This window comes from Barbus barbus (genome assembly GCF_936440315.1).
Source record: "Barbus barbus genome assembly, chromosome: 43".
NCBI classification, from domain to species: Eukaryota; Metazoa; Chordata; class Actinopteri; order Cypriniformes; family Cyprinidae; genus Barbus; species Barbus barbus.
The window spans coordinates 21,674,910-21,688,351 of record NC_136721.1 but is presented as its reverse complement, the minus strand read 5'-3'; the positions used below and the strand labels follow the sequence as shown (position 1 = coordinate 21,688,351).

General features: G+C 34.5%; 1 protein-coding gene across 2 annotated transcripts in view; it reads right to left on the bottom strand.

Annotated features, from left to right (window-relative positions):
* Nucleotides 1-1,368: 1,368 nt before the first annotated feature.
* The window catches only part of LOC306861989 (high affinity cAMP-specific and IBMX-insensitive 3',5'-cyclic phosphodiesterase 8B-like), a 46,304-nt gene continuing 34,230 nt past the window's right edge, over nt 1,369-13,442 (bottom strand). For both annotated transcript variants that reach the window (XM_079404553.1, XM_079404552.1), the window contains exons 12-22: nt 13,035-13,112; nt 12,646-12,722; nt 11,855-12,019; nt 9,672-9,729; nt 8,647-8,776; nt 8,336-8,534; nt 7,051-7,268; nt 6,823-6,961; nt 6,584-6,751; nt 5,918-6,047; nt 1,369-3,633 (exon numbers count right to left, since the gene is read on the bottom strand). In XM_079404553.1, the coding sequence (XP_079260679.1) occupies nt 3,524-3,633; nt 5,918-6,047; nt 6,584-6,751; nt 6,823-6,961; nt 7,051-7,268; nt 8,336-8,534; nt 8,647-8,776; nt 9,672-9,729; nt 11,855-12,019; nt 12,646-12,722; nt 13,035-13,112 (1,472 nt within the window). In that variant the 3' untranslated portion in view covers nt 1,369-3,523. The remainder of the gene's footprint in view (nt 3,634-5,917; nt 6,048-6,583; nt 6,752-6,822; nt 6,962-7,050; nt 7,269-8,335; nt 8,535-8,646; nt 8,777-9,671; nt 9,730-11,854; nt 12,020-12,645; nt 12,723-13,034; nt 13,113-13,442) is intronic.

Here is a 13,442-nt window from a genome sequence, read left to right as displayed (position 1 = left end):
TCATACTTGAAACCGTGTGTCAGAATGCAATATGCAGTATATATATGTAGTTTGGTTGTGAAGCAGGACAATGCAGGAGCTTTTTCAACACAGAAAGACAGGAAGAGAGAGGATGAGCAGGGTGGAGGACAGGAAAAGAGGGAATAGACACACCATCTTCTGACCTGCACTTCCATGATTACTTCTATGACTTTATCTCAGTTGGCTCCAAAGCCGGAATCAGACCAAACCCAGACTCGTCTGAGAGGAGTCGAATCTCCACTGGCGTTTGTTCATTGTGTGTTACAGGTTACTGTGCCTTTGTTCGGTCAATACAGATGCTCGATGGACTGGAATGTAGAATGGAAATTCATTTCATTTTGTTCTACAGGATGTTAAAACTGGCAGTGGTGTACAGTGAACCACTACAATGAGAGCACATCCTCTCCATAAAGGGCATATTTGTGTTTTCTATCAGTCAAATGTTTGGACACACCCACTTTTCTTTAGTATGACTATTTTTCATATTTTAGAATGATAGTAGTCATTAAAACTTTTCAACGTAATATATGCGTAAAAATAAATCAAATCAACTTAAAAATGTTCTGTTTGTAAAGAAGTTTATAAATACACTATTTATGAACTGTTTTTTTACAAAATGCTCAGCAAGGCTGCATTTATTTGATAAAAATATAAAAACAGTAATATTACAATTTTCTATTTGAATATAATTCAAAATGTAATTTATTTCTTTGATTGCAAAGCTAATTTTCAGCAGGCATTACTCCAGTCATCAATTTATATTCTTCAGTCAAGTGTGTCCAAGCGTTTGACTGGTAGTGTTATGAAAAGCTGTTTGTTGCATTTTCTGGATTACGGAATACTTTAGGTAACAAGATTATACTGCTATAAAAAAACAATTCTCCTAAGAAACAAACAAACACAAGCTCTTTGATACTTGTTATTTCAAAGTTATGTAAAACAACTGTGTAACAGCATCAGTTGAGTTCAGTAATGTGTGTGGATCTTTAGATTTACCACTAGAGGACGACAAGAGCATCTGCCATAATTTGTACTGCAGCATTCATTTCTATAGAGCTCCAAATAAATAGCAAAAATGGGTCACAAAGAACCAGTATAATTTCTATTAAGCATGCATATATATAGTATATTATAAAGGAATTATTAATGCATTTATATAATAAATCAGTTTCATGTACTTATGCATAAACATAGCCATATTTGTAATACATTGCAGTGCTTCTTTAATTAGTTAGACCTTTAAATAGCATAAAGCCTTAATCATAAACCAGTTCCATGTGTTAAACCATAATGGTTACACTTGAATATTTATATCATATAATATGTTTTTTTTTTTTTTTTTTTTTTAAATGAGAAAAACCCTGATATTTGCTACAAATATTGTCTGATTTAGACCAACACTGATGATTTTAGAATCTTAATATTAGCTGATACCCACTGATCCTAACTTTATAATGCATTAAGAATGCTTTATATAATACATTACATATACAGGCTACCGAAACCACTGTTCTACCCTTGTGACCACATTAAAGAAAAAAGAAAAAAGGGAGGGAAACAGATAGAATCAGGAAGGATGAGAGAACAGGAAAGAGGAAAATTCAAAACCCTGCGAGCTGCTGAATGTGCACCGCATACCTTTAACCGCACAATGCTGTCTGGAGCACCTAAAAACACTCGCTGTGATGCACTGCCAACCCAAGAACAACAAAAACAACCTCGTCTGCCTTTGTGATGCTTGCCAGAACGGTTTGTCAGTATGATTTCATCACATTTAAAACACATTCCATGCAGAACGTGCTAGAACTCTCTGTGGTGTCGTGCTGGTGTTCTAGAACACTCGCTGTGAAGATGAAGTCCTCAAGAGCTCCTTTCCGACAACGCATAAAGAGTAAAAGGCCGAACGTCGACCGAATATAAACATTTAATAAATTCCTGTCTGCGAGCCAATGCAATTCAGCTACGTGTCCAAATGTAACCCGGTAAAAATTAGGTGCGCAAATAACAAATGACATCAACAGCTACATTTAATAAAAACATTTGGGTTTAAAAAAAAAAAAAAGTCTCGTGTGACAGATTTCAAGAAATCTAAACTAGTTAGTTTTCCAGTCGAAACGGCTTTAGCCAAACATCTGTTTAAAACTCATCATCGTGTTTGATTATAAACGCACCTTTGGCGCTGGTTTTTGGCCTACAAAAGGTGAGTGTTTGAAACTCGTCGGTGATGCGTGTCTATGGTAAAAGATTATAACAGCGATATACAGCCGAGCTCATTTGTAAATAAATAATACTTAAAAATGGTGTAACACTTAAAATATGTGCGATCCCACCTATCAGCATGAGCAAACATCGACATGTCGGTGGTCTTATAATGAGGCTGTGGTGGACTTTAGATTTACTCACAGTATAACTTTGAAGATTAGGGAATGTTGGTTGATATCTGTACGGACTGTTGCGTACAGTAGGAATGTTAACTGTCATGTGTAAAATGTAAAAATTACGCTAATACATTCATCACTAAGCACATCGTAACATAAACACACTTGCTCTTTTGCTCACACACGCATCATCAAGCTTCACGTTATTACAGTATGTGTCTGGATATACAGTGTTTCTGAGAAATATATTCTTTGTTATTATTGGCTATTGATATCAAAATGATTGATTATTACACACCAGTCCTTGGAGTCTGAGAAAGGCTTGAGTCGTTCTGATACAGAAAGTGCCGGAATAATGACGGCCCACAATGGGCTGATCCGTCATAGTTTTTACATTCTCGCACACTGAATCGCTTTCAGTGCTGGTCAATACCAATTCATCATCTGAATACAAACGTGTCTTCATTTCTTCCGTTTTGGCAACTTGACATTTGCTTCTGTCAACAATATTGTCAAAATATTCCATCCGTGTTGAATTTGAACAAATCAATAGTGGGGAAAAAGTGGCGTGCCTCTGAGCTCGCTACTGGGTTCTTTTTGGTTTCCTAAGTAGCTCAGTCTCACTGACACTCTGCTTCCAAATAAAGACCTTTTGGAATTTGGATCTGTCATTCCACATGCCTGTTAATGTTACATGTGCACATGTATAGACACAGACCTCTGATCATTCACGTTTCAGTTCCATATTTGAGCGCATATAGTATATACAGTCCTCTACTGAATTAAGATCAGTCTTCGTCTTTTTGTGTGAGACATTACAAAAAAAAAAAATCACTGTCCAAAAATCATTAAAAACAGCTGGGAGAACAGATGAATTTTAAAAGAGAAGAGAAGAAAGTGAAAAGATGCTGGAAGAGGATTGTATGCTGATAAAGTGCATTCGTTTTGTCGTTTGTCTGTTTTACCCTTGTTACCGGGCGATTGTCGCTAGGGGTGGAGCATCGTCAGGGAAACAGGGCTGCTGATCTATGTCCAGTGGACGGAAACTTGGAGGCCAGGTAGAGATGCTACATTCACGGCGTAACCTCTGACCTTTGACCTCAAAGGTAAGAGAGTCATTAAGGTCATGGAGGAGGCGGAGGCCGTAAGCTTTTACATTTCATCTCATCCAAATTCTTCCAGTATTTGTAGTTCTCCGCCAAATGCTCCATAAGGCCTGGCAAACTGGCAAAGGCTGAGAGAGAGAGAAAGAGAAAGAGAGTGAAATTAGCTCTAAGAAATAAACAACAGTTACATAGATAGAATACCATAATAGATAACTGTTAAAAAAAACACTAATATGAGGCTAAAATAGGGAGAAAGAGAGAAAAGGATTTAGCTATAGGAAATGATCAACAGTCAATAGCCTGATAATAAAATAATATTTATAAAAATAATAAAATCTTTAATTTTTATATATTTTATGAGTGTGTTTTTTTTAAAGATTTTTATTTTATATTTTACTTTAAGTTAATCTGTTTTAAAGTATATTCCATTTATATTTATATCTTATGATATTCATATTTTTTGGAAACAATAATATAAATTCCTAATAAAATATAAAAATATAACAATTATACAGTAGACAATTTTTTATAGAAATTTATTGTTTACTGAAAAATTGTTTATAAAAATCTATCTATCTAGTATGTAATAGTAAGCAAGTGTTGACAATTGTAATGTTTTTCTTTCTCATCCCACCATCTGTTCGGCTGCACTAATTTCTGGCAGACGAACTGCAGGCGAGTGAGTGTATGTGTTGTTTGCATGAGTATAAATATGGCAATTTGAATGTTCACACATATGCACACACTTCTGATACATCCTCTTGAGGATGTTTTCAGTGCCCCCTGCTGAATCTGTCACACACACAGACACACACACACATGCAGACACACACGCACGCAGACACACATGCAGCTCCTCTATGATAAACTGACCTGATCATGACCTTGGGAACTAAATCTGCAGAGAGCTCAAGAGATTCTGCTTCACTGCATCCTGACCCCAGACTACGAAAATCAAAGACGCACACACACAGATGCACATTCTTTCTCTCTCACATACACACACAAGCTCACCCCCTGCCCCTCTCCACCATTTTTAAAGTTTCCGTGACATCACGGCTGTTGTGTGTTGACAGTAAGCAGGTTTATTCTATGGGGTTCAGCTCAGTTTGGAAACACAGAGCCTAAAGTTTCCAATGCTCGCCACAATCAGCCCAACCTCTGGATAACATTATCACAACCTCTCAGCAACCATCTAACACAACCCCTGTTCTCAACCCCTCCGGTCCAACATCTACTGCTGCTAATGGACCATTTCATCTCTTTTAGGAGAATCAGATGAGTCAAAAGATGCCTGGGAAAGTATTCTCTCTCTCTCTCTCACCCAAACACACATAAAAAAATACTTCCTCATTATTGTGTATTAGAATGATCATTTTCTACTCAGTGTTTGGTGATTTTTTTTCTGGATTTGTTATAGAGCTGAAATATTTCACATTTATGTTTTATTCACAATGATTTTGTTGGCAAAATAAAAATCATCATAAAATTACAGCTTAAGGCAAGATTTAATAAACCAGTTAAAGATTATTTCTGGCGAGATTAATGTTAATGCCGATTTAGCGATATTTGGATGTTCAGACCAGGCTCTAATTTGGAAGCAAAATCAACAATTCTCCCTCATGTTGGGCATGGTGCTGGTCAAAAGAGTGATTATGATGGAGTGGAAATCTATGTTGCCTCCAAGTTTTGTTTAAATGGTTAGCTGAAATGGTTTCGGCCCTCAAGCTTGAAAGGCTGCGTTCTTCTAGAGCGGGCAGATTAAAGATGTTTGACAAAATTTCTCAGGTCTATATTTTAAAGATATCCTTGCTATGCTGCGTGTCATTAGATTTAGTTTTTCCTCTGTTTTTGTTTTTTCTTGTCCTTGGTCCGGCTGAGGCTCTTCTGATGGTGATATGTGACTGCCTTCATGAATATTTGGTGCATGTTCGGGTTTGGGGCAGGGAAGAAGGGTGGCATAGGATAACCTTTTTGTTTATATTGTATTAGTATACATATATAATATGTTATGGAGTGTTACGTTTTTGAAAAAGAAAAAAGTTTTTACAAATAAACTGCTTAAAAAAAAAGATTATTTCTGGCAACATGAGAGCAATGAATGATTTGCAAATAAACCTTTTGTCCATCTTTGGAGTGCTTGTTTTTTTTCAGTTGGCTGTGAGGAGGCGTTGTTTTATTTGAAATAAAATAAATTAAAAACTAAAAAACAAAATTGTATTGATTTCAGCTAGTTTACAAGGATACATTTCTTATTTGGATTTACTTGATGTATTAAAATAACTATAACTGAAATAAAAATAACTATATATACATATTTAAAAAAAGAACCAACATAACAAAATTACTAAAAATTTTAAAATAAAAATAAGAATAAAAACCATACTAGTGTGTGAGTGTGTGTATATTTACCATCCCAGGCATCAAACATATCCGTGATGAAATAGTCAATAAATGAGATCTGGGATTTAGGAATGCTGCAGGTATTTCGGTCAAACACTGGCATGACAACCGGCAAACCTTGTCTTTTCTCCTCGTCAGTCTAAGGAAAGAAGGAGATTGCAAATACAGAAAGCAAAGACAAATTATTGTAAAAAAATAAATAATATAAAAAAAAATATTAATATAAATAATAAATAAATTTAAACATAATAATTCTATTTTCTAATTAAAAAAACCAACTAAAATAATTTCAGTTTCAAACATTTTTGAGGGAATTATAAGTAAATATTTAAATATAATTGTGAAATATATTACAAATTAAAAATTTATATTAAAATTATTTTAATTTCAGCATATGTATTTGGAATTTAAACAGTCGTTGAATATTATTTTTTGTTTATTATTTCAAATATAATTGAATAAATAAATAAACATAATAATTCAATTTTTTAATCAAAATACAATTACCCAATACAATTAGATAATACAATTATTTCAACTGATTTTTTTGTCGTCAAATACTTCAGAAACACTATATTTCACTAGGAACTACAACATTTTATGTAAGTTAAATGACAATAAAAATTTGAAAGACAATGCAAGCATGTAAGTGCAATTGTGACTGAATGTTTTTACCTGAGCAAAGTACTCCTCTGAAATGCGACCAGCCCATTCGATGCAGAGCTCCAGAGGTCTGCAGGGATTGGCCACATCGGCACATTTAATCAGCATCCGTTTAATTAACAGACGATTCTCAGGAGAGTTGTGAATACTGGCCTGACCCTCACAATCACTGCCTTCACTCTGTAACACATGCAGATCGGCACTGGTTAGACTGTACTCAAACAGTATGGAAACAGTACTGTGTGTCTTACATTGGAGCTCGTCTCCTCAATGGCACTCATGGGTTTGTTGATGCTGTTCACGAACTTATTGACGTGTTCAAAGTGTCGCGTCATTTCTGTCGCCAGCACCATGTCTATTATGGCTTGCCGTAGGGTTCGAAACTGAGTCCTGAATGTTGATAGGTTGAGAGAGTTTAGTACTGGATTAGTGTGAGTCATATGAAACACATGATGACGTATGATCAAATGTACTGATACCTTTCCATGTTTTTGAAGATGTTGCACTTGCTGTCTCGTACAGTGAGCTGGAATGCTAGAGCGGCGTGGTGACTCTCCAGGACGGCCGTGTCGTTGTACAGAATGGCCAGCTCACTGCCTGCATTGCACAGGAATGAGTTGGTGCGGCCCGGGTGATCAACGTCATGGACCGTTGCTGCCAGCAGCGCTGCTACTTCATCCAACTGGTCAAGACTGCCCTGCAAACACAGCACAGATACAGTAGGTAAGTTTCAGAAGTAACTCAAAATTGTTTAGGTAAGCTCAATATTACTGACTGACTGTTTTATGAGATTAACAGCATCAGTCAATAACTGTGGCAACTTAAATGGCTTTATCAATAGATAATGCACAATTTGTGTTTTAAACATTTTAGAGTGAATTTTTCGACAAATATTAAGACAATAGTATTAAATACTTTTTTGTTTTTTGAGTGTTCTTATTTTTTAGTTCAGTTTTTTTTTCAGAAACTTTTTGTTTGCATTAACATATAGCATTAATATTAATTTATTTTAAAAAAAATTTTTAAGTGATTTTTTAATACATATTAAGATATTAAAGTGAAATATTACAATTTGATGTTAAATATTAAAATTAAAATTCTAATTTTAATTTGAACACTTATGTATATTGAATTTGAATTTAATATGATATTATTATTAATAAATTCATTTTATATTAAATAATATAATATAATATAAATATTACATTTACAGTATTTATATAAACGCATGTTCATAAAATAAATAAATATTAAAATAGTAAAATTAAAAGTGTAATTAGTTAATGACACATATAAGTTGACCAGTTTTGTATATAATTCATTCTGGATCATTTTGATAAAATCCAGATTCAATTCAGTTTAACTGAGGTTGGCTGAGGTGAATTGTAAATGTACTTTATTATTATATTTAATTGATAAAATTACTTTATAAACTATACATTTATTTACAATGTAATTAAAAAAAAAACGCTTTTGATTTAAATAATTTAAATTAATTTAATGGTTTTTATATTAGCACTATTAATAATTAATAATATAAGAAAATAATTTATTAAGAAATTTACAACAAAGTTAACCATACTTTTGAATAATTGATTGAGTATTGAAACTAGGCTTGATGAGTGGTCAAAACAAGTAAACAAAATAAGTCTTAATAAATCCTTAAAAAAGGCTGTTCTTACCTTTGGCCGATGTTTTCATTTTTGATCAAAGTATAAATCGAAACATTTCTATTTCTGTATTCTGATTGGTTGTCAGGGTTACCTTGACTCTGTCCTTGCGCAGGAAGTAGGCTGTGGCGTGCAGGACGTCTGCTGCATGTGTTGAGTTGTGGTAGGAGTTGGATGCGTGGTAATTAGCCTCGATCACCTGCAGCCACGAGCGCAACGTGGCCTCAGTGCAGTTCAGGAACTCACACACGCCAAAAGCAGAGAAGATCTTCAGCCCCAGGTATGAGAGCGGCCTGTGACCGAACACACACACACACACACACACACACACACACACACTATAAAAATCAAGAACTTTCCCATTAAAACTAGTTTTACACAAAGAAAAGTCTCGCTCTCTGGTACCTCTTGTGAGTAGCTGCTTCCAGCTCCAGGATATTGAATTCCCAGAATTCCTCCTCGTTGAGCAGCTCTGCGATGGAGGACGGGATGTCGTTTAACGGGACAGGCACTGCCAGCTGACTCTGACTCATATCTGAAGGTCAAATGGGTGATGGCCAAACGTTCAATGTCAAGATAAAACATGGCAGAAAGGTACAAAAACATTTCAGATACCTTAAACTAATGTTAATTATATACTATTGTAGTGTTTTGAATTAGCTTTAATTTTTGGATTTTCAGTTTTGTTTTTTTGTTTTTTGTAATTTTGTTATTACTTTTGCCATTTATATATATAAAAAAAAAAAAATAGGTATCATTTATTGAATTTCAGCTTTAGTTTAAGTTTTAGTTCAGTTTAATTTTTAGTAATTTTATTTACTTCTGTAATTAATTTTTTTGTTTATTATTTAGGCTTCATATTTTTTATTTCAGTTTATTTAATTTAATTTTAATTTATTGTTATTTTGTCATGTACTTTTTATATTATATTTGGGTTCTATTTATTTTTATTTCAGTTTTAGGTTTTGTTCAATTTTCATTTTAATTTTCAGTCATTTTAGTCTGTACTTTTGTCATTTATTTATATTTTTTTAAATACTATTTAGTTTTAATTTAATTTATTTATATATTATAATAATATATATATATATTATGTTTTAGTTTATTTGCAGGTAATAACTTTAGTGCTTTAACTTAAACTTATTTCAGTTAGCTGCCAAGGCAACATTTCAAATGTTCATTTAGTTAATTTTTTCATCTAATATTTAAATTTTATTTCATCTTTATTTATAATATTTTTTGTTTAATTACAGACAATTACCCTAGTATTACATCCTATAATACTCAATAATACTTCATTATAATACTTAGTTATAACCCAAGAAGGTAAATGGCCTGAAATCGTTTATTCAAAGTTGGTTTACAACATCCAACATTTCATCCAATCTGTATTAATTATATCAATAATCATTTTCAGGGCTAGAACTTACTGTGTAATGCACTTTTGGAGAAGACATACTCATTCCCAGAGAGCCTTCTGAGTCCGTCCTGAAATGAAGAAAAATATACATCGATATATCTGACTGAAATGAAAGAGAAAAAGACTTGAGGAAGCCAAAATTTTGTTTCCAGCCAACATAATCATAACAACACACTTAAGCACAGCACTACCACGCTACCCATAATTCACTCGCGCTTGCATGCGCTCATGAGAAAAGGCCATTTATCAGGCCTGCAGTATATTAAACGCACAGAAAACAGATCCAAATTCAAAAAGACTCATCCAGCACTTAAAACAAACTCTGTCTGAGATGTTGCAGGCGTAGCATAATAGAACTGTACATGCATGAATATGACACACACACACATCCCGTCTGTAATGATCACAGGCCACAGCTGCACTATCTCAACTCTGATATTTCACTGTGTGATTGACCTCTGACCTCTCCCTCAAAAGGTCACCCACCAAAAACGTCATTTGAACTCTTGAGATTTGTGCATCGCATCCGCTTGACCTTTATGTAACAGAGAAAAATGTCATTATGAAAGGAAGCGCCCTGAATCTGGCTTTGTAGTTGTAGTAAAAAAAAAATATTTTTAACATTATTACTTCAGTCTTCAGTATCACATGATCTTCAGAAATCATTCGAATATGCTGATTTGCTGCTCAAGAAACATTCGTTATTGTTATCAATGCTGAAAACAGTTGTGCTGCTTCATATTTTTGTGGAAACTGATATATTTTTTATGATTCTTTTGTGAATCAAAAGCAGCATTTAATTAAAACAGAATTAATTTGTTGTAAATGTCTTTACTGTCATGTTTGATCAATTTAAATGCTTTTCCAGGTGTTTGTGATCAGGTCTCTTTGCATAATTTCTAGAAAGAAATACTTTGCAACTGAGAATAACTAGATGTCAACATTGTATTAATTCCTGTGACTTTTCCTGGTGTAAAATGTTTGAGATTCCCTGATATTCCCAAGTTTTTCAGCACAGTGGGAACCCTGCCAACTAACAATCTCCAAAGTCATGTCTGTAGCCAAGAAGTAAACCCTGTTAAAACTTCTTGGTATTTGTATCCAGCTATATCAGGAAGCAGATCATTTGAGCTTCACTGTTCAGTAACCACTGCATCGCTGCACATTGGCAAATTGCTTCGTTGCATCACCAAAAGTCTCGGAGACTTTCAAATGAACGACTTCTGTTCTGTGTGTCCCTGCAAACCTCTGTCCGTGTGAACCCTCTTTTAGTCTAGCAACTGTTTTCTTGTCTAAAACATTTTAAATCTGGTTTAAAAGTGGACCGTTTTTATAGGGGGAGACGTGGAGATGGCAGACAGGGAGACTGCTGTGTAAACAAGCGCAGCACTGTCGTCACAGACTGCTGGCTAACTGTGAAACAGCCTGTGCCAGGCAGCATGGAGCTCAGTGTATCAGTGCCACGAAAACAAGAGCATTCACATCTACTGACTGCCACTGACATGCAGTCACACGCTGAATATAAGAACAGATTCCTGGCAGAGCACGTCTGAATTTCTCCCGTAATGATGATTCTCTGCTGAAAAAATCTGGTCTAGGTTTGTTTGTGTACAGGAATTCAGTTTGTGAAATTTCCCGGCTGTTTAATATTGATCGGTACTGTTTATGATGTCTTTCACTGCATGTGTTTGAAGAGTATTTTAAGGCTATTTCTGTGAATCATGTGGATTTAAGATGACTTGTAGGCTTTTGTGTCATCTAGTTCCAAACAGGAATCATATGATGGATTTTCTTGCTATTTTGAATACATTTATTTTGAAAAAAATAAAAATAAATAGGGAAAAATAATTAGGGTTAGCAATTAAAAAACAAAAAATAAATTAAATTAAAATGACATAAAATAAAAAGCGTTAGCAATAAAATAAAATGAATAGAGTTTGGGTTAGAAATAAAATCAAATATAGGGTTAATAATAAAATACAATTAATAAAATTACGGTTAGAAATAAATTAAATAATGAAATAAAATAAAATGAAATAAAGGGTTAGTAATAAAATAAAATGAATAAGGTTAGGGGTAGCAATCAAATAAAATATAGGGTTATTAATACAATAACATTTAAATAAAATAATAATAAAATAAAATGAATTAACATAAGCACCTTTAAGAATAAAAGGTGAATTGTTGACTTACACTCATGAGCCCCCCCACCAGGTCATTAGTGTGGGGATCGTCTTCTTTTGAGGCCAGTTGGGGTGAGTAGAGTTCGGTGGTCCTCAGAATCTCCAGAACACGATCCAGAGCTTCCGCTACTGTCACAGGACTGCTCTCCTGCGCTGCGTTAATGATATTTATCACCTATAAAGACAACGAAACACATGCAGAACAAAAGCAGAAGGTGAGAGAAAGCAACAAACCACTACTCAAAGATTTACATTCATAAATATATCTGTAGTAAAGAATTTTCCCCTCTGACATCTGTTTTGCTTCCACAAACAAATCATCAGTTATGACGGCGTAATCATAAATACACAGAGACAGAGGTGTTCAGCAAGTCTCAGGGTTGTGTGCCATTGAGAACGGAATTGAGAACACCTTTTACATTCCAATTCAATTCTCCAGTTTGAACTAGAATTAGAATTGAGGTAGCAGACAGGATCTAAAACTTGCATTTGAATATAATTTGTATAATAAAAATTCAAATAAATTCATACAACAGACATACAACAGAGGAGCAAAGACTGTACAAACTTATCGTAATGTAAGTTTTGTTAGAACAACAGAACTATGGATGGATGGATGGATAGAACAACAACAGAATGATAGAACAATGGATGGATGATGGAAAGACAGATAGAAGGATAGACAGAACAATAGAGAGAACGAGATGGATGGATGATTCTGTATTGAATCAGGTGGTTATAACGATTCATGCAGGTTTATGTTTTTTCTGTCTTCAGGTGTGTATAATAATGCAGGTGTACCTTAGTGATGGGAGCCTCAATAGTCATGGAGTGGATTCTGGCCATAGAGGAATATCTGCGGTTCTGTAGACTAGGAGCTGAGAGAGAGAGAGAGAGAGAGAAGAGCTCTTTAAATAGCTCCATCTGCGTCAGAGTGCACTGAGACTGTGAATGTGCTGATGTCATCAATGCTGGGAACGTCACAAAAAGCCCCACTTACACACACACACACACACACACACACACACTCTGTGACACATTATAAACACGCACACTCAAGTGCACACATGAACACAAATCTCTTTACTGCTCTGTTTCTCTGGATAATTACTTCTGGAGTGTAAAAGGGATTGTCTTTCGCTGGTTTCTGTTGGTGTGTTGTGATGAAACACATCCTCTCTTTCTCTTACCATCGCTGCTGTGAGAGCTGATGGATCTGATGTCCACAGACTCTTTCCTCCGGTCTTTGTGACGCAAGGAATTGCATTCTGGACAAGGACAAAGAGGAATGAGTACAACGAGTGAGCACAAGCACACATAAAGACATAACTGCATTCATCATCTCTTATCTGAACACAGCCAACCAGCTCCACTATTTTCACCTGCATCATCATCATCATCATCATTATGATCATCAAAAGCACAGCAGCAATTTCATGCAGCAGACAAAAGTGAGCAAGACAAAAATCATACATTTTCCTTTAATTTTTCACAATAATAAAAGACTAGATGGTCATATTTGTTCATTAAAATAAATACAATTTAATTTATTATCAACTATAATCTCTTATTGTTATTTATAAATTGATTTATATTCA